At 33.6% G+C, this 27,825-nt stretch overlaps 2 protein-coding genes across 2 annotated transcripts; both read right to left on the bottom strand.

Moving 5' to 3' along the window:
- Positions 1-3,636: 3,636 nt before the first annotated feature.
- Positions 3,637-17,754, bottom strand: LOC125859494 (structural maintenance of chromosomes protein 2-1-like). Its single transcript, XM_049539263.1, has 21 exons — positions 17,260-17,754; positions 15,488-16,168; positions 15,194-15,337; positions 14,813-15,103; positions 14,518-14,703; positions 14,233-14,397; positions 14,096-14,155; positions 13,865-13,927; positions 9,749-9,840; positions 9,506-9,602; positions 8,599-8,715; positions 8,215-8,433; positions 6,979-7,119; positions 6,681-6,848; positions 6,402-6,586; positions 6,161-6,254; positions 6,004-6,092; positions 5,641-5,866; positions 4,410-4,484; positions 4,016-4,144; positions 3,637-3,882 (listed from the first exon to the last, which is right to left on the bottom strand). The coding sequence occupies exons 1-20, from the start codon at positions 17,575-17,577 to the stop codon at positions 4,028-4,030; spliced, it is 3,528 nt and encodes a 1,175-aa protein (XP_049395220.1). The 5' UTR covers positions 17,578-17,754; the 3' UTR covers positions 3,637-3,882; positions 4,016-4,027.
- A 2,002-nt stretch (positions 17,755-19,756) lies between these two features.
- LOC125859429 (putative nitric oxide synthase) lies at positions 19,757-26,154 on the bottom strand. The gene is made up of 13 exons (XM_049539180.1): positions 25,704-26,154; positions 25,298-25,483; positions 24,116-24,202; positions 23,934-24,013; positions 23,542-23,623; positions 22,660-22,680; positions 22,478-22,523; positions 21,765-21,883; positions 21,103-21,216; positions 20,894-21,001; positions 20,718-20,807; positions 20,222-20,331; positions 19,757-20,137 (listed from the first exon to the last, which is right to left on the bottom strand). The coding sequence occupies exons 1-13, from the start codon at positions 26,094-26,096 to the stop codon at positions 19,888-19,890; spliced, it is 1,686 nt and encodes a 561-aa protein (XP_049395137.1). The 5' UTR covers positions 26,097-26,154; the 3' UTR covers positions 19,757-19,887.
- Positions 26,155-27,825: the final 1,671 nt, after the last annotated feature.

Genomic DNA, 27,825 nt, shown 5'->3' with positions numbered 1-27,825 from the left:
TGATATTCGATATATGGTTTTGTATTTTTCGGTATTTCGGTTCAATTTTCGGTATGTAATTTTTGTGTAATTCGGTATTTCGGTTTATCGAAATATATTAAATTATAATATATATTAATATTATATTAATTATTAATATTTAAAAAATAAATATTATAATTTAAAATTAAAAACAAAAGTTTGTCTTTTCAACTTTACAAACCCACTTCCCAAAAGGCAAAAATCACCATTCCCACTTCCCACGTCTAGTCGTCTACAAACTATAGCAGCGTGACCGTTTCGGCGACCAGCAGCTGCCAATCGACCAGCAGGCAGCCGTAGCACAACAACGACCGATAAATTTCAATGTTATAACAAGGCTAAATTTCAATGTTAACGACAATTTATTATTTTGAATCATACAATAATTTGAAAAACAGAGTAAAATAAGCAAAAAGAAATAAACATAAATAAAATAAACAAAAAAATTACAAAATTTTAAAAAGCCCACTAAGCTGGCCCATAACAAAAAACCGAATTAACAAAAATCGAACCGAAATAACAAAACCGAACCGAAATAATAAAAACGAACCGAACCGAATTATTTCGATTCAGTGTTCGGTACACGTTGTACAAGAACCGAAAATCGAAAAAACCGAAAAAAAAACCTAAACTGAACCGAAATACCAAATGCCCAGCACTATACAACATAGATAATATATGAATGTGATCTTTAATTTGGCTGTAGTTCATATCTATAATATTTAATTTTAAATGTGCATAAGTAAATATTTACGTAGCAATTCGCATTTTATATAATACCTATGTGTATGATGTAGGGCATGTATATCTAGCTACTTGTTAAGTCCCCTTAAGGGAGTTTTCTTGAAAATTACATTCTTGAACAAAATAGAGACTTATTTGTCACAATGACTAAAAATAGTTGATTTAAAATTTTATTAGTTTAGAAATTAAGATAGTTATTAATATTTTTTTCCGTCTTTATCGTGTCCATAATATATGTGGAAGAGGTAAATGTGGTGTGAAAAAAATATAATAAGACAAATACTTATAAGTAAGGATTAATTACTTAGTCAAATTATTTTTTCTATTAATTTTATTTACAAAAATGTAATAGATAAATATAAGTACAGTTTTATGATAATTAATGACAAATCACTTCATATGTGTAAAACGTAGAAATTTAAAGAAGAAACTGAGGTACTTTAATTGAATCTTCCTATTATAAGTCTTTTCTATTATTTTTCCCCTCCCCACCACCACATGAGGATGCCTGATCCATTATTGACTTAACTAGATCCTATCGTCTTATATTAGTTATCCATTTTACAGGTTTTTTAAAAAATTATAAATAAAAATAATAGTTTTACTAAGTTACCTCTTAAGAAACTATTTTGAAACTTTACAAAGTTATTTACACTTTTGCTTACCTTAAAACATACGCTATATTTGAATTTATTTGAAGTCAAGAACACGTATTTTAATCTAATTTCTTTTTAGTATGTTTACTAACCGTTTGAATATTCGATTAGTTATTAAGAGAAATAAAATGTTGTAAACAGTAATGAGAGTAAATCCAACTGTTTTTATGTGTTTGCAAATAAGTCCAATCAAAAGCTCAAAACCCTTTCTCTGAGAGTGAATGTATTAAGCCATGCTCATTCCTATCACCTCCACGTGGTCTAGATAAGTTTTATTCCAATACAACTTCAAAAAAAAAAACAATTAACGGTAAAAGTCAAATAAAAAGAAAATAATTAATTTTATCCTGATTATATATATTAACAAATCATTTTAAATAATTATTTATAGTTACGTGGACAACTAATATAAAGAGAGACGATAAATAAAAGTCCAAAATATTGTTAGTTAATAGGCAATAGCTATCCATATTCCATGTTTTTGCTAGAGATACTAGTATGATGCTGTGCTGTCAGCTGTATATGCATCAAAAATAAGATATGGTTGCATTCAATGTCATTAACCTTTTGGGCTCTTCATGGGTTAGGGATACTTAATTAAATAATACTTCTTAATTAAATAATTAATTGGGTCAAGTCAACCATTAAACAATTAATAATACACACATATCTTTCTAACTTCTAAGCATTAAATCAATGGGTCATTAGCCAGCAATATCATTGTACAACTATATTACATGTATACGCAATACTCAAGGGCTCCTATGCCTATTAATTTATACACGTGTAAGTTGCGAGTTCAGTCGACTTCAATAATTTTGTTTAAATTTTATTTTTATTTTAAAAACTCATTGAATATTTTTAAGAATATGTTTAGACTACTAATTTTAATTCAAAAATATAAAAAATTATAAATTTCAATTTTTGACTCTATCATCTCGTAAATACTTAAATAATACTTTCTAAATTTTATTTTGTCCTATTTACCCACTATTCATCAACCTAATTCCTAACCCCTTAATTAATCTCACTTGACGTCTGACGAATGTTAGAGCCATGCGCTGCCACGTAACTTTTTTATTTTTTGGTCAGTGAATTTTGTATAAAATAAAGTGGAACGTAACTTTTCGTGGAACAAACATGTTAAAAAGAATTTCATTTTTAAGAAAGATGAGAGTAATAAATTAAAATACTACTACTTATGGTTGAATGGAGTACCAAAGCATGTTGGAACTTGGAAGTTGGGAGTGGAGAATCATAATCATGAGATTTTGGATTTTCACACGTTATAATAAATTTACTACTCCATATGTTTTATATTATTTGTCTATATTTTTCTTTTGCATGTTTTAAAAAAATTATAAAAGTATTTTTACTAATTGACTCTTAAATTTTTTCAATGCAATATATTTATGTGTTTTATTTATTAATATCAAGATTAAGAATGAAAGATTTGTTAAATTTTGTTTATAATATTTATACTTTTATAAAGAATTAATTTAAAAGAAAATATAAAAATTTAATTATATCTTAATTTTATTAATTTGACAAATAATTTTAAAAATATGAACGATAATACGAGACAGATACAGTAACATTAACTTTGTGTGATATTCAAATGAGACTAGTGACCAGTGAGGCTGTCAATTCTAACATGGTGTGCAATTTAGGACCAAAATATGAAAGGAGGGTAACTCTAAACCACTGATCAAACAATAGGGGTATTTTTAATCTTTTCCAGTATATTCTCTTTGCATGTGAAAAATATTGAACCTATGGCATACATGTATATTCTCTAGAAGTAGATGTAATATATGACCAAATCATCTTTAACTACCTTTTAGTTTAATCTCTATGTGCAAATTGAACAATTTGACGAATATATTACTCAACAGTAATAGTAATAACCGTGAGTAGCTGCATCGGCCACTCACTGTTAATGACAAGAAGCTGCAAATTATGCCTTCTCCAATTAATTGAATATATTATGCCTCATAATAGTAATTGGATTTGAAACCAAATTCTAAATAATACTAACATTTCATCTTAAAGCAAAGTAGATATACCGGTAAGCTACAACTGACTTTAAATTTCTACAAGCTAATTATGATGCAGATAAACTCCAAGGTGTACAGAAAGTGTGTGTAATTTGACTACACTAGCAAGTACGCTCTAGTCAAAATGTGAATTAATGGACTTACTGCACATCTTATGATAAAGCTAAAAAGTACTTAAATAAACAAAATGCCACCGGCAAAAATAAATGATACAGAAATAAGCCAAAATTAGTTACAGATGCTACTTAAGCAGAAATGGCACGGTGTTAGGACAAGGTTAAAGCACAGCTTAGAGAGCCTACTGGGGAGAGTACATCATACAAACAAGATAATTAGAATGTATTAGGGATGAGAATTTCTACATATTGGAGGGAAATAAGAATATACACATTGCCCCCAAGTATCTGCCAAAAAACAAAAAGTGCAGAAACATTTAGGACAATAGCAAATAGGAGAATTTAGACATCAAAAGGAGAACTTTGAACAGAAACATAACATGCAACTCTGAAGTTACTGCAAACAAAATTACAGTCTCACCATATCGTGAAATCATTTGTTTTTAGCTGCAACTGTTCTCTGCACTGTTGAGACACCATCCACAAATTTTGTCCGGAAGAGAACATTGGCATTGTTAAACATACCCTCTTTCAAGGATACAACAATAAACTGCAGAATCCAAAATAACAGAAATCAAAAAAGGCAGACTAGCTAAAGCTACAGAACAGTTAACATTGTCCATCTGACAAACTAGTTATGCTGGAGTACTCTTCAATTATTAGCCACTAGATAATCATGTTATGAGCATTAACAACAGCAATTAAGTTTTCTAGAAAAGTATGTCACTGATGTTATTTGTTCCTCTCCAGACCAAAAGTATTGTTCAAGAGATAACATAGCATTGTTAAAATTCAATCATGATAAACTAGCGAACCTGAGAATGTGGAAAATGACTCTTGATCATTCTTCCAATGTTCTGTGTATGACTTAAGTCAAGAGCTGCATCAACCTGACAAGCAATAAAGATGCAAATTACTAGCAAACTGTGTGGGAAGGTAAGTAAGAATTGGTCACAAGGTTCAGTAAGAATTTCATATGCACCAATTACCATCAGCAATGTCAGGTTGCATTGGAAATGTTCAAACACATTACAGAGCAATAACAGAGAATATAAACAAATTATTCAATACGTTAAGGTGCTTTTTTACAATTCACAAGAAGACAATTTTGAGATGACAAATTATTCAGTAAGGCTAACTATGAATAGATCAATATTTGATTATGCATATTTAAAATTCAGTACATAAATATACAACAGTTCTTAAAATTTCAAGTGAATAAGACACACAGATGGACTTTGAAGGAAACTTCATTTTACCGCAGCCTATAGCCTTAAATACTACCTCCATCCCCTTATGCCACACCAATTGACAGGCACAAAGGAGGAGATGCTAATTTAACTTTTGTGTAATAACAGTAGTGGTGGAAGACAATTTTTAGGCTATTCATGAAATGTTTGACAGAAACAAATGTCAAATTAAATATGTTTTTTCCTGTAGCAACAACTATGTCTCAATCCCAAACAAGTTAAGGTCTGTCATATGAATCCTCACCAACCATGTCTGAGAGGATGAATTAAAATAATTGGAATCTTTTGAAGTTCAACAGAATAATATTGTTCATAGACCAGTATAAAGTACTTTGGATGTTCCAGAGGAACTATGAATCTCTAGTTTGATGAACATCAAATATTATCTCAGCCTATAGACCACATGGGTGAGAGACATGTCTTATGAGTCAACCTTGTCTAACTTAGCTTCTTCTGCTCTATGGCTACTTCAATTAAAAGTATACAAGAGAAAAACGAATGAACATCAGATTGGCTCTTTCAGTTGTTTTTTCAAAAGATGCTTCTATCACAGCATCAAACGATATTTCTTACACATAAATTCCTTCATTAATTGTATGGTAATAGCGACTGGCCACTGCCATAAAACTACATGATGCACTCTGCCAAATAGTAACTTGCAGTACACACTTTAGGAATCTGGTGCTTAGCACTGACATTACTTAGCCTCTTATAAATAATCAATTGTTTAATGATCAAATACTCTTTCTCGATATAATAAATTTCAGAGCATATTACTGTAAGAAATTTTCAATACCTCGTCCAGGATATAAAGTGGGGCTGGCTTGAAAAGAAGCAAAGCCAGAATGAGAGAGAGTGCAAGTAGAGATCTCTGCCCACCACTAAGCTCAGATAGTGATTGTTTCCAAACTGATCCAAATGCAACACGAACCTCCAAGCCATCTAAGAAGCTGCCTCCTTCAGGTGGATCCAACTTTGCCATTGTGCCAGGTAACAAAGTAGAAAATATGGATCCAAAATCTCTGAAGTATGAAATTTTACCATGAGTTTTTGTAGAATCTGAAGAATAATGTCTATTCTTCCACCATTCAATACAAATATATGTCAAATTAGCAGATCTTATGACAGGTTATCATCACAGAGTGCACAAATTTGCTACCTGTTAACTTTTTCCCAAGTAACTTTAAGCGTTTCCTTCTTCTTCTCATCAAGCTCTTCAATCACCTTTTTAATTTTTGATTTGTCATTCTGCAACAACACAAAATAAGTAAAAAACATAATATAGGGAAAATATATAGTTACACTATTATACTGACCTCAATAATATTCTTCTTTGACATTAAGTCATTGTACTCATCCTCAGCTTTTTCAAACATCGACATAACCTTCTTATTCACTCTCTTCTCAAGGCTTCAACATAAAATGGGAAGGTATAAGGAGAGGTAAACATAGCAGTGTGATTAGACAAAGTCCACATACTAACTGTTGTTATTTGGGAAGAAACAGAATGTTCTGCAACATTGCATAAACATTTAAAATAAGCTAGAAGGTTCTCACCCTGACTGATCAGCTTGAACCTTTTCAAAAGTTTCCCTTGCATCACGAGGATCACGAGATCCAAAATCATAATCAGTACCACTTCTTCCAAACAGTTGCTTCTCAGATCCAATCCAGGCATGTTTTTCTATTAATTTCTCAACTTTCAAGGAACAATCTTTTTGTTCCATCTCCATGCGCTTCACCTTTGACGAGGTTAGGATGAAAGAAGTTAGTTTCCCATAAAAGACATCCTGAAGAAGAAGAAGAACAAGCAATAAGGATTAACAGTCAGTAAACCTCATTTTCCATTTTCTTCTTCTCAAGATTGGTCTCACTAATTTTATTCTGAAGTCGCTGCTGTTCCTTGAGAATGCTTGAGATTTGAGAATCACATTCCTTGATCTTCAAACGAGCTGAGTTAAGTTCTGACTGTGCATGGCCAGCATCATCTTGCAAAGAAGCAACCTGTAAGAGAAGGTCAAGAAAACTCGCAAAGAAAGTTAACAAGGAAAACAAATAAATATCAATGTTCTTCATTTTAGTTTAGCAATAAAAGTAACTGTTCTGTTATGTGTATGCTGTCTGCAAAGATCACCTTTGCCTTTTGGGAATCCACTTCAGATGCAAGATCATCAATCTGTTTGTTCAGAGAAACTAACTGACTCTCAAGGGATGCATGTTCCTGTTTGACAGCTTCCATCTCCATTATAAGTCTCTCCCTTTCATTGTCATGCCCCTTGAAGAATTAACAATCATATCATTATGGATTAACAGATTCAGAAAACTTTCATTTGCAGCAGCCAAACTATGTATGGCAGAACTGTTAACAATGTGAAATTAAAGTAGTATCAGTCCTAGGAGAACCTCGTCCACTCGGCTAAATTCCCAAATTGGTAAAATCTTAGACATTGTCCTTTTCTTCTGTTATTTAGATGAAAACCATTGCGATACTGTAGAAAACAAATCACAATAGGCAAATCAAAAGGCCTTCAGAACTAATAACCTGAAATCAAAGATACATCTAGTGGGAGACACATTCAGGAGATACCACTGGACACTAGGTTACATGAATGATATATATTGTCTCACTGCACTATTTCAACTTAGTATGAAAGTTCAAGATTTTCAGACATACATTATCTTCTTTTCACTTTTCTATTATTTTCTCACTAAACAAACTGATGAATGGAGCAACACCAGTAACAAGGAGTTATATAGCCAAACCCAACTAGATTGGGTTTGAGGCATGTTGTTGTAAGAAACAGAAGCATGCTCAAGTGCTACGAGAACTTTTATTTCTACAAGTGATAAAAGTTCTTGTAGTCATGAAGTAGCAATAAACTGATAAACCAAAGATTGATATTGAGAGGTTGGTTACTTGCCTTTGAGGACAATAACTTTCCAATCATTAGCTTTGAAGTATTTTTCTTTATCAGTTATAATTTCCACGTGCCCATTTGGCCACAAAAATTGTGAAATTAGAAAAAAGTTGTTTTAGTTTTCAAAGTGAAATGGTATTTGGAAATTGGAGTTGTGTTTAGCCATGAATACAAATTGGAGTTGTTTTTTTAATTTTTATAAGTGATTTGGAGTGAAAACAACTTTTTGGTGTATTTCAAATTTTATTACCAAACATGATTTCCGGAATCCAACTCCGGGGAAAAAGTAAAAATATCCATGGTCAAACAGCCAGTAAGACTACTTAGAAGATGAGGGAAACCAAGAAGTGATGCTATTGTTTTAATATGGACACTCATGAAAGAAATCATTCTAGCAATTTGCTCCCTAGTGCATATCACTTTCACAAGTGATATAATCGCCAAAAATATACCTTTAGGTCCTTCAGTGAAGACTGCATCTGACGTTTTATAGTCTTAATCTTATTTTCTAGATCTTTCAGTCTGCTCTCCCTATTACCAGCATGGTCATGAATTGACTTTTCAAGACATGACACTTTCGCCAGACAGCTTTCGTAGACAAGTTTTTTCTCTTCAACACCTGACTTTGCTTCTCCAAGCTCCTGCTCTATCTTTTTTACAAGTTCACCAAGCTACAGGTAAAATAACGAATGTTAGGAGATACTACAAGCATTATTACGAATATCTTTAAAGAGGAAATAGAGAAGACCATACAGGAAGTAACAAAATGCCAAGGAAAAGGAAATACCACTGTCCATCTATTAAAAAATGATACTGAATAGAATAAGGTGGACAACCTTGTGATGCTCATTTTGTTCGGCCCTGCTCTGGGACAAAGACAGATCATAAGATGCAAGTTCCAACTGAGCCTTAAGATCTTTGAATTTTCTTTGAAGGGGAATGAGCTGATTAATCTGAACACCAGAAACAACAAAAGTTAAGTCCACAAGTGAGCCAAAAATAGACCAACTTATCCCGAATAAAGTTTTAAAAAAAGACTAAGGGTCAGATGATGGAGCTCAAGCTTGTATCCAAAATTCAATTCTGCATTGCCAGACTGATCACTCAAAAGAATCGCTAAACATGAAACAATAATTGGAACTTACTTTATCGTGCACTGTCCAGCTAGTTCTTAATTAAGGGGATTGAAGCAATAGCTAATGAAAAAAAGATGGTCATTGACTTACAATGAAGCAAGATTATCCAAAGAGAACTTTGAACATTCCTTAGAACTTTCTCTTGTTTGACAATGATTAAACCTTAGAATTAGCAATATATCCATGCATCAAGATTCATTAACCCTAGCACATCTTAGGGTCTCCTTATATGGTCTTGGGCAATCCTTATCTCATGAACTAGCTCATGGAGTTGCACTAGGTCCAAGGTCCATTTCCTCACATGATGCCAAAGCAAAATTCATTCTCTGTCCTTTCTTGGTTTACCCAATGTGGGCCCTCATATTATGTTGTCCACGTTAAACAAGCCAAGTGTGTCGGGAGTGTGTTAAGAGGTCCACATTTGTTGATGAATGAACTGTTATCCTCACTTGATGAACTAGCTTCTGGAGTTGTGTTAGGCCCAAGGTTTATTTTTTTATGTATAGAAACTAATGACCTACATGGCTACTACCCAACAACATATCCTTGAAATTCACCTAAATTGTGATTTATCCCTTTCCCCAGCCCAAAAGTATGCATGACATACCTTGGCATCAATTTCGGAGAGACGCTTTTGATGAATAGAAAGTTTTGATTGTGCCTCTGCCAAAGCATGAAGTTGTCTCAATAAATCACCACCACCCCTGGAAAAAGTTATTAGTGCTTTTAAAATTTCACGTGTCATGATTAAATGTGTAGTACTACAGCCCTCAAAACAATAGAGATATTCCAAAATTTATTTCCACAAAAAAGAATAAAAACCCATATGAAGCAGCAGATGATCAATTACCTTCGACTACCGCCAGTTAAAAGTCCACTAGGCTGAAAAATATCACCTTCAAGTGTCACACTGGGTATTCCAACCTCCCGACTAAAAGCAACCTATAATTCATTTCATAAAATACAGATCAGATAGCAGGGAGTATGAAACAAGAAAGTGGGAAAAAAAAGTTCCGTGCAACTCATTGCATAAAGCTAGTAAAGTCATTTATAGAGAAAACTACCCAAAATAACCCATATTTGGGCTAAGACTCAAATTAATCCTTATTCTTTAACATGAAGTGCTAACACTCCGACTTGTTTGTTGAATTGGTGCTCATTAGCTTCTCCCTAACCAACCATCAATTTCTCACCGTTGAGCAGCTCAGATAATGTTCTTTTATCAAGTAAAAGATTTCATAAATAATATCAAGGCCAAAGTTTTAAAAAAATAAAATAAAAAAAATTCTGCAGCACTCCAGCAATTTGGTGACACATGAGCAGGATGTAACTAGAATATAATTAAGGGCTTCAAAAAAAAGAAAGAAATGAAGACTATCAGCACTCCAGCAATTTGGTGACACATGAGCAGGATGTAACTAGACTATAATTAAGGACTTCAAAAAAAAGAAAGAAATGAAGACTATCATGTACACAACTTCAAGAAATTAAATTCAAAGTTCATTTTTTTTTTCTTGTATTTCTGCATTGAAAAGATCACACTGGGTATGTTGTTATTTCTGCGCTGAAAATCATGGTTAAAATAAAATGATGGGGAAAGAATAAAAAACTAACAAATCTCCTCTTCTTTGGTTATAATCACATAATTAGTATAATAATTATACTTTTTTAAGCTTTAGATTAGGTGATGATCGCTCTTTTCTTCTCTGTAGTGTGAAGAACAAATCCATAATTCCATCAGATTGCCACTTCTGTTTAAACGTTTCCCAGCACTTTATCACCATAAGCCAATATATAATTGACAGAACTAAGATTTGACACTTTGTTCTTGAGAAATGAAATTTGGAAGTACTCACAGAGGATTTGAATTCCCAAATCATGATTACGCACACCATGATGTTCTAAAAAACTAGCAATATTTAGTTATGAGCTGTTGATGGCATTTCAGACAGTTCTTGGTCTTTAAAACCAAGAATGTGTGAATTGGTATTTTGGAGTGGATTGAAGAAGTGGTGCAAAAATAAAACTTTGTTGAACTGTGAGTAGCATATGAGCTAGAATTACTGTAGAGAAAGTTATCAAAAAAAGATGTCAAAGAGATCAGCGTGTGAGTTGCTCTTCCATCAAAACTTAACTGTTAGCTAGGGAAGAGACTAAACTGCACCTACTTCGCAAACAAGGACTACTATTACTCCATGTGAAAGAATAGGGACAACTTTGATTCCAATGCCAAATATGAGGGACAAACTTGGGCCTTTTCTCTCATTGTATACAATTGTATAGTGCCAAAAATTTTAATATGCTAGTGCATCATTATTTTTTTCATTTTGTTTCCAGATTATCAGCTCACCATCCCTGCTATGCTAATAGGATTAGTTTGACCAAATACATAACTCAACAAAATACAATCTGAATAGATAAATACGTTCGGGATTTGCAAGCTATGTTAATAGCGTGTGGATGATTTTTTATGTTTAGATGAAAAATCACATAGATACTGAGATCTCAGCCTTCGTTCATCTAAATTTATGATGATATTATGTGATACAGTCTACTTCTCTGTAATGTTCCACAACACTAACAGCAGAACCAGAAAATAGGATTCTTATGTAAAAGCCAAAGAGTTTAAATAAGGCAAAACCTGTTAAGAATCAAAATTTAGTGTTTTCAACAAAGATTTGACAAAAACCTTATCCCTACTAACAAAGCCAAACCCACAAGCCTAATCAGCCAACAAGAAAATAGGAAAAGAAAATTAACAACCACAGAACCATTAACTGAAAATAAAAGTATTCCCCAGGCATTAACATTGTGTAAAATAATAATGCACAAGAAATACTCCTAGTACAGGAGTTTTAAGATTATGTCCATATGGTAAGGAGTAATTACCTACCACTTACAAGGTAAGTAATATTTTACTACTAAATACATAGTATTTATGGTGTAAATATTTTTATACTTAAGTGGACACTCGTCAGTAAACCAAAAGCTAATCAAATCTCTACCAAGATTATGGAGGCTTTGCTACTATGTGAAAATTTTAGAGACTTTGATAGCATGTGATAAGAAAACTACAGAAGAGAAAACACTTTCTGACATTTTTTTCCTAACTTAATTAAGTTATAATGTGCAAGAAGAGCTCTTTAAAGGAATCCTGTATTATATGCAATATGTCAAGCATTATTTTCAAAGGATAAAAAACTCAAAAAATAATTGAGTGTCTACTGAACTTTTATATGTGGTAAGCAACCAAAATGCAAGCTTCAGTGAAAAAGGCAAGGATTAAAGAAATATGTAATTTCACACGTTTATAGATATATGTGTTGTGTTTGTAATTATTTTTGTCTGTGATGGGTGATATAAGTTCACCATAGCTTTTACTTTTTGTATTTGTCAAACATTTTTTAATGCTTTTCTTGAGCCGAGGGTCTATCGAAAACAGCCTCCCTTCCTATATCAAGGTAGGGGTAAGGTCTTAGTACATCTTACCCTCCTCATACCCCATTTGTGGGATCACACTAGGTATATTGTTGTTGTTGAGTGATATAATTAAAAACAACAATAATAAAAACTAAAGGATTCAAAAACTTCATTTTTATTGGAATATGAAGTAAACACTATGTCAATCGAGTTCAAAAATTATACTCCCTCTGTTTTAATTTATTTATCTCACTTTCCTTTTTTAGTTTGTTCCAAAAAGAACGTCTCTTTCCAAACTTGGCAACTCTTTAACTTCAACATCCCATATGACATGTTTAAGACCGCAAGATTAAAGACATTTTGGTACATTATACAAATCGTTAGTTTAAGACCACAAGATTAAAAAGTCTTCTTTTACTTTCTTAAATCTCTTACTCAGTTTGACGAACAAATTGAAACAAAGGGAGTATTAAATTTCTAATATCAGATGTAATAATGTAATTTCAAGTTTCTGATACAAAGTAGTGACTAGTGCTCTTATATTAAACTTCTACTTCCTTATTCTCATCCTTGACACATTCTTCTTGCCAGCTATATTATGTTTTCTTAGTTAAGAAAAAGTCAATGAGCATTGAAGTGTGCATTGGCCATTGAGTCTGCACTAAAACGCTAACTTAACGAGAAGATATATCCAACTTGTGTAGCAAGAAGCTACAGAACTAATGTGCACCTCAAGGAGTCCATTGGTGAGAAGGGGCTAGGAAAAGCTTGAACCCAATTCCTATGGTAATGAATATGCAACCCTTTACAACATTAATTGCAAGCTGTAATTCTCAACTTCTAACAAGGCAAGTAAATTCAACACACTAAGGGGTCGTTCATAGAGTGTATTAGAAGAAATAATGCATGCATTTGCTTTGCGTATTAATAGTACCTTGTTTGATAGACTTTTTCAGCTCATGTATAACTAATACTCTATTGTGTATTGACGAGTGTATTATTTCTACATGAAAATCCATGGGATTAGTAATGCAAGGGGATTTAATGCATACATTAGCAAGGTTAAAGACACAATTGCCCTTCAAAAACTTTTTTACATCTTTCCCACCATATTTGTGGAGGGTATCTTTGTAAATAAATACTACTTTTAAAGAAAATTATGCAATGCATGCTAGTTTTAATACACCAAACCAAACAATGCATAATTCATGCAAGCATAACTAATACAAGCATTACTAATACACTCTATTTAGCATTATCCTTATACACCCTACCAAACGACCCCTAAATATTCAGTTCCTCTGGTATTCCGAAGAATATGATGAAGTTTCTCCATATTTTCCTGCTTAATTCAATAAATCAAAACATGAATAATATCATTAATTCCCTGAATTTCAAACAAACACAGAGCTCAGTAGTCTTTCTTTAGTTGAAGAACATAATTTTCTGCCGTCTGGTATCTTAACCAGATTGAGACAAGGACAATGATAAATGCCATACTAATATAAAGTTATCAATATTATAAATATTACATTTGACATCTTACCTCTCGTGCCGCATCAACAGTTTTGCAAACAAATGTTGAACCAAATACGTACTCCATTGCACTCTGTAATTGACACAACACAAAACAGATGGATCCAAAATTTTCCAACTCAGAAACCAGAGAAGCCCAATCAATAATGAGATATCACAAAGTTGGTGTCATACACAGAAATTTGTGTTATAAATTTACAAACATCAGAAACAAAGAATTACTGGTAGAGTAGGGCCATACTTTGAGTTCTTCATCATATCCAACTAGAGAAATTGCCACTTCAGCGTTACCCTTCCCAACCTGTAAAATAAACACGTGTGTTCTAATAAAAGCACCAACTGATGGTCATTACATATCATGAAATTGCAGTGACTTACTAGTCTAGCAGCAGCATTTTGCTGTCTTGGTGGAACAGGATGAGTTTGAATTTTGTTTAAGGGTATAATAGTCACTCTCTTCCTAAGACCGCCTTTTTGTAGAAGTTGTTTTCCTGTGTCTTCTGTGTCTACCACAATATTAAACAACTTCCCTCCAGCAGCTACCTGCAGAAGATTAATATTATAATGCCACAACCAACATACTTATCAGCTATAGTAAACCCTTACAGGATGAGACTATTAGAGAACTAAAGAAAAATATCATAATACATGTAATTCACAAACCTCTAGCGCAGTCATTGCAGAACTATCCTTCACTTTAATGAGTTTCGCGACAACGCCTTTCACCTTCGATCTATTAAAATTCTTCACTGGGTCACTATATGTGAAGTCAATATTGGACAGACGAGAGGAAAGAACACGTATTTCATCTTTTAACTTTTGTATAGCCTCTACTTCAATGGAACGATCCTGATTAAAGAGACAGCATCAATCAACAACAAGAAAAACATAAAGAAATTTAAAAAATGACTTTTGTACGAGTAGCTTAGATTTTGGGGGCATCCAGAGAGAGACGTACACATTGTAATAAATCCATCTGCTCCTCTTTGTATGAAAGAGATTCCAAAGCTTTTTGAAGCTTTTCCACTTGTTTCTTCCCATTGTTAAGCTCATTTTCCACTGCAGCAGCTTCTTCACGCTTTGATAATAGCTGAGTTTTCTTCCCTTTTAGCTCTTTCTCACAATGGTTTATTTTTGTTTGCAACTGTTTCAGTTCTGTTTCAGCATTTCCAACTTCTACTTTGGCATCGGCTAGTTGTTCTTCAAGGCATTTCTCCTCATTCCCACTACTCTTACCAGCCAACACACCCTACAAGAGAATTAGGATCAGCTGATAGAGATGAGATAGGATTTAATAGGCATTGTGCAGTGATCCCCACAAAAAATCATATATGCTCACCTGGTACTCCTTTTCATGTGCTTCAAGACTAATAGAAAGCTCCTCGGCTCTTTTCTTGAGGTCTGATGCTCCTTCTTCAGCCTTACTTACAGCGGCAACCTTTTCTTCTGCTGATTGCTTCAATTCTTCGAGATTTTTTTTAATCTGCAATGTCAGTGCATCATTATTAAATCCAAGGGACATAATAACGATGGAGCTTAAGAACAGACAAGTAACAGAAAAATACAGTGAAATCTCTGAGAGGGAAAAAGGAAAATTACAAACAGGCAAGGCTGGGAAGTATGAAGTTCTGACCTTTACACAATTTTTTTTCTCAGTCTTTAGAATGTCCTCTTGATTTTTTAAGACAGATGACTCCTTCACCAGATCACATGAAAGAGCATCAACCTTTTCAGTCAAAAGCTTTATCTCCCCACCCATGTTTGCATCTTTCTCAGCTTGCAATTCTGATGCTCTCTTTTCCATTTCCTGTACCTCTTCCTGAATCTTTCCCACATTACTATCAATTTCAGTAATCTTAGACTTCATACCTTCTAAACCCTGTATGGCATCAGCCATAACTTTTTCAGCTTGAACATACTCATAGGCAATGCAAAACCGTTTAAGTCTGTCCAATTCTGCATTTCCATTTGCCCATTGCATATACTGCATCCTCTCTTTCCTCAACTTCTCCAAAGCAGGAAGAATTTCCTGATCTAAGAGCTTGTCAATCTCATCAACTTTACTTTGTTTCTTTTCAAGAGTTTTGAGGGCAGCTTCTTTCTTTGTCTCGTACATTCTTGTACCAGCAGCTTCTTCAAGCATAGACAAGATTTCAGGAGGTTTCATGTTTAAGACTTTTGTAATGCGCCCTTGCATAATAAGAAAGTGTGGATTGTTTACATTTAGCTGCACAGAGTGAAAAAGATTCTGAACCCGATTTGGCTGTGCAAGGTGCCCGTTGATCAGATATTTGTTCCTTCCACCAACTACAATCTGCAAATATATGATCATTGAATGATTAACACAGTAGCCTTGCAAATAAAAGCAGATATTGATAAAGGATGAGTAGAAGAAGAGTTTCAGTCTTTGACTGTATTTTTTATGACAACAGTTATTGATTTCAAATGGATTAGGAATTAAAAGAGAAGGGGAAAAGCAAGATCCTTGACTTCTCCTTAACTTCCAATCTAATCAATCAGTTCCAAGTTGGATCTTGCTATCTTCTATTTAACACGGAAGTACTATCTACTGACAGATATAATATACTCCCTCCATCCACGTTTTACTTGTCCACTATACTAAAACTAGATGTCCATTTTTACTTGTCGAGATTAGAAAACCAAGAGATAATTTATCACTTAGTTACTAATTTACCCTTACTAATAACTATAGTCATTTCCCAAAGCATTGAATTTATTATGTTCAAAGGGTAATATGGTAAAATTGTCATTATATTTACCGTTTCTTAAGGGTGTGTCAAGTCAATGTTGGACAAGTAAAAACAGATGGAGGGAGCAATATAGTAAACCTCATTGTAGGATTTTTCACCTATAAGCATGGTTAATCCTGATTAGAAAGAGAAAAGGGGGCATAAAGGCTGGTTCACATAACAATGTGTGCAATAGAAGCCCTAATATCCTGTAAACAACCCCTTCATGTAATTGAGATGGCTACATTTTTTATTTGAAAACTCACTAAACAATTGCATATGTAATTGAGATGGCTACATTTAAATTATTTGAAAACTCACTAAACAATTGCATATAATAAAGGCAGTAGCAACATTCTTTTGGCAACCAAGATACAAGCTCAATCCTTGGTTTGCACCAATTGAAAAACTGTTTATTTCTGATTGATATGTCTAGGGAACTCTTTTCAACAGTTGTATGCAAATTCAGCCACATATACTAACTCAGTGACATTCTAACGGCAAAATTGTAACCTCGTCCAAATTCGTACAGTCTAAAATGACTGCAAATTTAAACATCGAGTTCAACTTCAAAATGAAGATTTTCACAATTATGAACCCCTTTAGCTAATTATACATATTTTCTCAAACACATTAAAAGAAAAATGGAAGTCACCTGACGGGTAACTGTGATCTCGGCACAATCTTCATATCCCAAAGGACTTCGACTACGGTCCGAATTATCAAAGACAACGGACACTGTAGCTTTAGTAATTCCAGCTTGGCCTTGCTTGTACACCAACTCCTGCAGATTAGAAGCCCTAACCTGCTGCAAATTCGTAATCCCTAAAACAAAGCAAATTGAGTCCAAAATGTTGGATTTCCCGGACCCATTCAAACCGGTTATTGCATTGAAAAACGGATCGAAACCCGAGACAACTGTTCTTGTTGCATATGACTTGAACCCCTCCAAGCAAATTTCTTTGACATGCATGGTCACTGAGAGCTAGGAGTTCCCAGAGAGAAAATCAAAACCCTAGAAATGAAAACTAAAATAGGGCTTTGGAGATCAAAACCCTACTGTTTTCTGAAGAATGATTAGAGGAAGAAAGAAGCGTTTTGTTTGAACTTTGAAGATGCGGATGGATAGATTAGTCCCAATTGGGGGAGCTTTAAGGCGGGAAAACGGATTTTTCAACACCTTTCCTATTTTTGAATTTAAGGGCTCCTATTTGTTGTTAAAGAGTATTTAATTATGTCGGGTCGACTGATTTTGGGCCTGGGGTCGGCTTTTCCAGGCTCATGATCTTGTTCTTAAAGCCCATATTCATTCGGTAATCTAAGTTATGATTTTTAGCCTATTTTAGCTTAAGTGGTCTACATCTTATCTAGTTTGGCATAAGTGGTTATCCTACAAAGTACAAACAATGCAAATTCCAGGTTAATTATCTGTCTTTTCGTGAGTTTCCGATATTAAAATTCTTACCATAATTCAAAAAAAAAAAAAAAAAACTCTTTCTATTTTTTCCAGCATTAGAAAATTATCCAATTGCTTATTCACAGAATTTCTTCTCCAAAAAATTTAAATTCCTTCCCATTTTTTTCGAGCATCAAAGTTTTTTTTTCCATAAATACATATAATATTAACTCATATACATATACATTTTATCATATAGTATATTTTGTTAGATACATGTACACCTAATCAGATATATATTTCGACCACTATCTCTCATCCTCTCCCCTTTGTCACTCTCTTCTCTCCGACCAAAGACCAACGTCATCGCGTTGCTCATCTCCGATGAAAACTCCACCAAAACAGCAGAAAAACCTTTGTTCCTTGTTGTTCTTCACCTCACCAACAAACACCCGGTGAGCCATCAAAAATCCAACGATACTCCATCTCCAATAGGTATCAAAGAAATGTCGGTTCTTGATTTGAAGTGAAGTAGTAAATTAGGTTAACAATTAAATGGGATGTGGCTCTATTTTAGGCTATTTTTAAGNTTTTTTTCAAGCATCAAAGTTTTTTTCCCATAGATACATATATTATTAACTCATATACATATACATTTTATCATATAGTATAATTGTTAGATACATGTACACCTAATCAGATATATATTTTGATCACTATCTCTCATCCTCTCCCCTTTGTCACTCTCTTCTCTCCGACCAAAGACCAACGTCATCGCGTTGCTCATATCCGATGAAAACTCCACCAAAACAGCAGAAAAACCTTTGTTCCTTGTTGTTCTTCACCTCACCAACAAACACCCGGTGAGCCATCAAAAATCCAACGATACTCCATCTCCAATAGGTATCAAAGAAATGTCGGTTCTTGATTTGAAGTGAAGTAGTAAATTAGGTTAACAATTAAATGGGATGTGGCTCTATTTTAGGCTATTTTTAAGGAGTGATGTATGTGACTCCAAATCTAGTACATAATTAATAAAGAGTGAGATAATGGATAATTATTTGAAAGTATAAATAAAATTAGTAAATATAATATGAATATATGTTCAATTATGTAGTTTTTCGTGTAAAAATTCAATCATAATTAACACGCGATAATAAATAAAAGGTAAAGATCACAAAGTAAGAATTGATATTTCAATACACAAGTCTTTGGCCTCTCCTCTTTCGCTTTCTTACAATGAATCATTTCTATATCATACTCTATAGTATATCTATATGAATTTGTTTGATTCTTCTCAAGTGTTCAAGTTTCCTTCAAAATCAACTTGGATTTCTTTAAAAGAAAATTCTGAATTTTATACAATTCTTTATCATTACCCACAAATCACAATGAGTCTTACCGAATTTGTTACGATGAGGAATCTCTATTCTAATTAATATTAAAGTGATTATTTTATAATCATTAGTTTTGGGTAATGATAACTGTGAGATCTAAAAAATTCAGAAATTTTATTTGCTTTGAAATTATAATTTATTTACCAATTTGTTTGGAATGGACTTGTTATCGATTATATTTGTTTAAACATGGTTATCTATTTTTATGAAAATCAAATTGATAGATTTCTCCAAGTTAGCTGTTAAAACTTAAAAAAGGTATCAGGCCTGTTTCACAGACAGCATATGGCAATACATGGATTGAAGCAAACTAATTTTGAGCGCAAGATTTTTTTTACATTACCCGTATATACCTGTTTTAGCAGGTAACCTGCGTTATTTCCCAGGTTAGGCATCTATTTTTTTTATGACGAATACTTAGGTGATCTAATAATGTAAAAAATAAGTAACACTGTCAATCATATAAAAGTTCAACAGAAACTAGTAACAATCAGAAAAACCATTTGGGTCTCACTTCTAATTCCTCCTCTGTCAACTCCCTGTAGTCGTACCACTGTCCTCCTGCTTTGCCCACAGGCATAGGAGATCGAACAAAAATCTCTACTGGCTTCGGAACATGGACAATAAAAGTTAGCTCCCCAGCTGTAACTTCTGAAACTGGATTAGATATTCCGGCTGATTTGTTAACTGGTACAACGGAAAACCATCCAAGACCAGATATAGCCACATCGCAGGTAGGTCTATACCGACAAATTAGCAACAACAAAAAAGGCATATTAGGCATCCAGATAGTGTTACAGTTTGTGATATATGAATGTGCTCACCTCTCAATATCTTCATACTTAATTTGTAAATGCCGCTTTGTTTCAAGTCCCATCCAGTCATCTGCCTTTTCTTTTCCTGTCGGAGGTGTCAATAGAACTCCGAGTTCTTTCTGCAACAATGAGAGATGTTTCACGTGCAAAGTACGTATAGAAAAAAGATCTCTATACATCCGTTCTGTAATGATCTCTCTAAAGGGATTTATACATAATTGGCAACTCTACCTACTATGAATGCCCATAATGAAATTATCATGAAGGTAAGAGCAAGGGGTTGGAACAAAGAAAATAAGAAACCATGAATTCTATTACTTTTCCTTCATTCAACTCTTTCTTCCTTGAAAAAGAAAATAAACACAGAAGAAAACTTTCATACTTTTTTCAGTTCTGTATTTGTGAGTGCAGTGCTTTCCCTTTTTTCTTTTTACATTACCATCCACAACCAAAAAGGTCAAAGGTCAAAGACCACTTAGTATAAAATACAAGAGTTTGGAATTACCTGGTAGAATTCATCTGCTTCTTCAGTAGGCACTACGTGAATTTGCAACGCCTTGGGTCCATAGAATGTCAAACAAGTCTCTGGGAGAACCTGAAGTAATATTAAAGTCCACCAATTGAAAATGACTGATTGGGACTGCCTATATATGCAAAGGAGACAAGTTTTTTATGAGAAACCTTCAAAACGTCAATTCGAACAAGGCCTCCCCAGAATATTGATAATCCACTCAAGCCACTTGATCTCATTCGGTTAGCTATCTGCGAGTCCAAGTTTTGCCCAGAACTCTGTTACATTAGAAAACCAGGAAAAAGAGAGAAAGAGTGAATACACGTCAAGTTTGATGACATCAAGATCTCTTAAAGCAAATGTTGGAGAAAGAGCATACTGGAAAAACTTGACCCCGAAGACGACTTTGAGGAGCAAGAGTAGGGAGATCTTCCGCGTGAATAACTGCAGCTTGCCTATGATGAAGATGGACTCCAGGGGTATCATACAATTTCTAAATAATAATAAAGGGCATAGAATCTGTTAAAACCACACACATTGGAAGAGCTATCAATCTATTAAGTATTCATCTTTTAACATTGGAAATTAAACAAAAAAAAAAAAAATGACAAGAAAGTAAAATCAATCAGAAATTAGTTTGTCGGACATTAAGGACAATAGCTATGGTGACTTCGATTAATGTGATTAGCTATTATGAATCTTTATCATTTTTTTCATAAAGGTTTGTCATCAGCATGTGTAGATATGGTTTCCTGGGCATCATTTGAGACTAAAAAAAAGTTATGAGCAGCTTGACTTTTGGTCGAATGAACTAATTTAGCAGCGTTCCAGTGTCAAATTAATAATTCAAGCATTAGGGGAAAAACATTCTCAACCTCAGATTAAGTTCCACGAGTATAATAGAAGTTAGATAGGATCTCTTCCTCTTTTAAGATTCAAGAACTACACTTTTAACGTTCCCTTGCACCCAGTAATTCAAACACCGTTTTAGATTATCACATAAAGAAGTTGGTTTCATTTGCTACAGTGAGATAAACTTACTTCACCACCAAGGAAAGCATCAATTGGGATTGGACCCAGTGTCGTTCCGGGAACAGCTGATTGTATTGGTTTGTATTTCCGTGCAGAGGCTGCCACTGGGTCCTTATATGACATCGTATCTGATTACACAGTCATAGTAAGATACAATAGCAGAGACAAAAAGGAGGAGTGGACAAAGCAATGAAAGAGCAGATTTAAAGAACAAATAGGCATTAAAAGAGAAGACTGAAAATTACAATCCCCAGTTGCCATTATATTGCTAGCACATTAGTCCAGGTCAAAGCAAGATTTCATTGGAAAATTGAAGCGACCGTCACTTGGTAAAATTACACATTATCTATCAAATAGAAGAAATTGATAAGCTAAACTCATAGAATGTTGTTGGAAGTAATGGAAAAAGTACATCTACATATTAGGTTATGTTAGGTAGGCAGAGTTGTTGATAGGATATTTCTAGTGATTCCACAGAACAAAATTCCAATTTGAGACAAACTCTATGACCAGAGATACTAAGACCTACTCTTGTCTGAAGTGACATAGGGAAAAAAAGAGCACAAAATTACAGAAATTGTAGACAAATCTATGGGTTTATGAATAGCAACTCGGGTACTGCATTTGACCCTCCAAAGAAAAAATACTTTAAGGAACTAAACCCTATGTACAAAATCACCCCCCAACAGTGTGATGAATACAGAGGTTCATAAACGACTTACTTAACAGTGCATTGATGAATGCAGATTTTCCCACATTCGCTGAGCCCTGAAAAGTCAATAGCACTTGACATTTACATAAATTGATTACAAACAACTAAGAATTAAATTGAAGAACTAACAAAGACACAGCACAACACAAGAAAACGTGACTAATCATCAAATTCCAAGTTTCAGATACTAACCAGAATGTATACATCCCTTCCCTGCAGGAAAATACCAACACTAGATTAGTAAGCTGTAAAATGGTGTGAACAAAAGGTATTCAAGAGTAAAGCCTACAATATATCTGTTTAAGCAGGAACAAAGTTCCTTGACAAAGAAATAAAGATCCTTCCAAATAAAAACAAGAACGTTCACATAATAGCTGAAAGAACAAACAATTAGGTTTTGATCTCACAAATACTGGACAGACTAGATCCAAGTATTGAATAATGATCACACGATATCTAATTTTATGAGAGGACTAACAAGCCTTCAATACAAATTACTAGCAAGATGGACTAACTTTTACTTGAAGAGATCAATTTGATTTTATTAGCTGTCTTTATCACTACATATCCAGACACAATCTCGTTCATACTTGAGTTCATCCAGTCTCTGTCTAAAAAGATCCGTCAAACAGAATCATGAGACACATCCATTTATTTATCAGCTGATTTAGTAATGGATGAACTAGCATAAGCCATGAAATGTAGTTCCAGAAAAAATGAGATTTATCCTTTGGAGATGCTTAATGAGATTCTGTGAGAATGGACCACAATACACTGATCAGCATCCAAAAAAAGATGCACTGTGAACATCCTATTCACATATAAGGAGCTCATGAAGGTAATTTATTGCCTTTTAGTTCAAGTGAAAGTTGGTAAGCGTCAAGATAACTTTAAGAAGAAACTGCATGAAAATGTACAGGTATAATCTTACATCTTCATAGACAAGAAACCAACCTTTTTCTCATGAATATGTATATATCAAAATGCATATTTTCAAACAGACGTACAATACCAAGGCAGTTTTACCCAAAATGGACAATTGTAATCTTACATCTTCATAGAGAAGAAACCGACCTTTTTCTCCTTTTGGATTTCTAACACCACCCCGGAGATTCCAACCAATGACTTTGAACTTGTTAAATGAACGCTCAGAACACTGCAAAAAGGAGCATACTGTTTCAAATTTTTATGTGATCTTTTGTTCTTGGGATTAGAAGTCGGATATGATATTTACCTTAACTACAATCACTAACTGAATATTACTAAACAGGAGAGACATAATCAAATTACTACAAAGTGAACATGATCTACAAAAGGATCACACTTAAGCAATACTGGTTGGAGATGGCTAACTGACAATTAGGATCTCAAAAGAAGCACACCAACTAATCCAAGCTGAAGCTATAACTTCCATTGCACCAAACGAGTCAAAGATATAAAGGATACATAATACACCTCAAACTTACTTAAGCTTCTTCTTCATTGTGGCCTCCACAACCCAGTCACCAACACAATTAAGATCAGTATCTTTTGGAAGAAGATCCACCTTAAGAAAGTGAAATAGAGAGTACAAAATAAGTTAGTTGGAAAAAATATAAAACAAGTTAGTACTGCCATTAACTGCATATCACTTATTTGCTATTATTACCTTAGTTATAACCAAAATTATGGGATTTGCACCAGCAAGATCTCGGACACGAGCCAAAAAACTGCCATTGAAGTCTACAATATCAACCTACAGACGGTGATCCATGAAGGTATAAAGAGTGCAGAAAACACAAATAAACAAGGTTTAGTAGTCAATGACATGAACTGAAAAATGAGAACCAACAATCATATTTCTTTGCTTTATCAATATAGTAATCAACACCAGTGTTATCAATCTTAAGACTGAAATACAAGCTTTCACAAGGTTGGATGGCATTTCTTCAATCCATTAGATTAGAGGTTAATTTGTCCGATATTGTTGATTGATGAAAGCTTTGCTCATGAGTGACTTCATTGCAAAAGGCACACTTGTACTCCCTCCGTCCCTATTTACTTGTCCATATTTCCTTTTTTGGTTGTCACTATTTAGTTGTCCATTTTGACAAATCAAGAAAGGACAACAAATTTTTTCCTATTATACCCTTATTTACACTTCTTGAAAATTGTAAAAGTGTATGTTGTTTCTCTCCAATTTATTTCACTTTAATTCAAATAAGTGGTTGTAATTTTGAAGTGAAAAGTTGTCATAAGGGTAAAATTGTAACTTCACTGTGCTAATCATTGTTGTCTTAATCTGTGTGCCATTTCTAAAGTGGACAACTAAAAAGGGACGGAGGGAGTATTCCTTAGCATAAAGAATATATTTTTTCATGGTAACTACACTTCATTTTTAACAGGAAAAATGATGCTTGAAATTGTTATCATCCATTAATTACTTCTGGTTGCAAGGCTGTTCAGCTTTATCTAAGATTCCTAATGCGCAGATACTAAGCCCAAGCTGAGCCGGAGGCTACAAATTCAATGCAGGACAAAGCTGTATAACCATTCAAATAGGAGAGTGAACATATGAATAAAGCAGTCAAGAACATATTATAAAGTAATATTCCTATAGTGAGAGTCACTGTAGTGTACTATTTGAGTTAGTTCACTCTGATGTACGGGATGAATTAGTCTAAATAGAATATAGATAACTGACTTAGATATTCAAACAATGTATTATTTTAAACTACATTTATACAATCTTCAGTTTAAAAACTCAAATTGGCAAAACTCTGGCAGCACCTCAGATTACCACATCATTAAGAAATTACAAACAAATTGGAGTCGTTTTTTCGTGGCTTACCAATTTAACAATCAAAGCTTTCTCATGGCGCACATGAGACAACTTTTCTCGAAGCTCTTCTGCTGTAACAAATTGCTTTCCTCCAGAATAACCTCCATTTCCACCTACTGCAGTTATCATGTGCCCATGAGACAATAGACGACACCGTCCACAAAGAATTTTACGTAGTTGATGATGTTTCTTTTTCTGTCATCCAACCAAAAAATAAAATGAGCTAAAAGCATCAACAGTAAACTATACATTCCATATCTAGGAAACAACAGTAGCAACTAACCTAACAAATTTAGTGAATATGATACTTAACTAACTTAAAATTTTCCGGATAGAATTAGTTCAGTAAAACTCCCAAAATTAAAGAGACCTTATCACAAATACATAGAACGCATTAATTAGAAAGTTTTAATACCAAATCGTATGTCTCCTGGTCAACATAACCCGGAGCATCCACTTCCAATGTGTGTAACGGAGCTCCACAGCCGTAACAGCAAGGAGCCAAGTTGGAAATTTTGAAGATATTATCCTTCTTCTTCTTTTTCTTCTTAGTTGTGGCTAGCACCGATGAAGATGCAGCGACGACCTGTTGGCGTTGAAGATATATGTCACCACGGGTCGGGGCGGCAGCTCCATAGCCCTCGGGTTCGGATTCTGAGATAGCTTGGGGTTCAGTGGATTTGCAGAAGATAAGGGTGGATTTAGGAGTGTGAAATTTGTAAATGTTGAGGCTAGAAGGGGAGGAATTGGGTATAGGGAATGGGCAAATGGAAGATAAGGAGGATAGAGCTAGGAGTTTAGGCGCCATTGTTAATTGTGAAAGGAAGCTCGAACAAGAAGGATATTGAAGAGATATTATTTTATGTACTGTGACTTTTTTGACTAATGCTATTTTATAAACAACTGAATAAACTTTCTCCATGTTGACCCTATTTTCTTTTTTTAGTCTAATGAAAAAGATATGTCTTTTTAAAACTTAATAATAATTTTACCTAAATTTATGTTTTACTTTTGTCGAGTAAATTTTACTATCACACAATTATGATATATATACAAAAAATATTTTCTTCTTAAAATTGTATGAACAATCATACTATTTAGATCTCTGCTTGGCATGAGCACATTGCATGTATACTTTCAATTGATACTAATAATAATTTAAATTTAACGACAGATTTCAATTTAGTTGTCAGTCTTTTCAAACAATTTTTTTGAATCTTTTATGATATGTGAATATTAAGAATAATTATAAGCATTTTATTCAAAAATACATTTTGAATGTGTTATTGATCAGTCATGTTGTTTTAACAAGAATGAAAAACATTTGTGAAATGTGTAAGAATTGCTTTTTAGATGTTCAATTGGCTTAATTTAGAAATTTGTGATATGATATTTTAACTAATGCTAAACAATATCCTAATTCTATCGAGCTTATAAAATCAAGTGTTATAAATAGGGTTCTTTTTTTATTTTCATGCATATGAAAACTACTTGCTTCCTACCATTTCTCTTATAGTTATACTTGTTTGTATTAATAACATAAATATAGTCATGGCACAAGATGATATTGTTTTGTTTACATATGTTAATTTACACGAGAAGAAGAAGAAAGAAGCAAGCATTGATTGTAGCGGGCTATGGATAGTTGTGGCAACTTGCTTCAAGCCTTTGGCACCTCAACTCAATACGTTAGAAAAGTCATCGTTAAAGCAATTGCAATTCGTACAACATTGAAAAATGCTAGAGAAAAGGATTGATCTAACTGCAAGTCTTATTAGAGGTGGAAAATGTGGTCGATATGATCCTAAAGAAGTCTTATTCATTAGCACATAGAGTTGCTTACTTTTATGTTTTTCCGAGATAAATAGTAACTAGTGATATCACATCATTTAATTCTTTGAACCTTTTTAGGCATTAATATAACAAGTTGTTGGTTGTTGGTTGTTAATCAATTTTTTTAGCACAAGTAAGAATGATTCTATACCATATCTTCCATTCTAAAATCATGATTTAGAAATTACAAATGGTAGAGAAAGGTTTGAACACTTGATTAATTATTTGAACTGTGATTTAAATTCAAAACTGCAAACGTGGTTACATGGTGTGTACATAACATCAATTTCATACCAATTTTTCTAGTTGTGCCCATCCCATTTAAAGTTTCCCCTCCCATAAACTAGATTGTGGTCATATGGTCGAGACCTTTTTTGGACTCTGCACATAGCGGGAGCTTTAGTGCACCAAATTATCTTTTTTTCCTTCATCTTATAAGTTTTATGGTCCTCTTCTGAGGAGTTCTAAGTTGATGACAGTTGAGATGAGGACGTTATTTTCACAAATCTTTAAATTGACATAAATAAAAAAATAACAAAGGAGATTTGAATAACCTTAAATTCACAAAAACAACTAACTAGACTATGACTAAGCACTAGTAGTTCTAGTAAAGAGAAGGCAACAACATCCTATTTTATAGACTAGCAAGAAGTAATACATACATACACATACAACAATAGCAAAAAGAAAAAAAAAAAACCTGC

Source organism: Solanum stenotomum, chromosome 3 (genome assembly GCF_019186545.1).
Source record: "Solanum stenotomum isolate F172 chromosome 3, ASM1918654v1, whole genome shotgun sequence".
Taxonomy (NCBI): Eukaryota; Viridiplantae; Streptophyta; class Magnoliopsida; order Solanales; family Solanaceae; genus Solanum; species Solanum stenotomum.
This window is presented reverse-complemented; position numbering and strand designations above follow the sequence as displayed.

Coding starts and splice junctions, on each gene's coding strand:
- LOC125859494 (XM_049539263.1), bottom strand. CDS start 17,577: ATGCATGTCAAAGAAATTTGCTTGGAGGGGTTCAAGTCATATGCAACA. Junction 9,841..13,864: donor CTGTTGATGCGGCACGAGAG/GTAAGATGTCAA, acceptor AATGAATTATAG/GTTGCTTTTAGTCGGGAGGT. Junction 6,587..6,680: donor AGAAGAAAATGGAAAATGAG/GTTTACTGACTG, acceptor ACCTCGTCAAAG/GTGAAGCGCATGGAGATGGA.
- LOC125859429 (XM_049539180.1), bottom strand. CDS start 26,096: ATGGCGCCTAAACTCCTAGCTCTATCCTCCTTATCTTCCATTTGCCCA. Junction 22,681..23,541: donor AAATCCAAAAGGAGAAAAAG/GTCGGTTTCTTC, acceptor ATTTTCCTGCAG/GGAAGGGATGTATACATTCT. Junction 21,217..21,764: donor ATGCTTTCCTTGGTGGTGAA/GTAAGTTTATCT, acceptor ATTATTATTTAG/AAATTGTATGATACCCCTGG.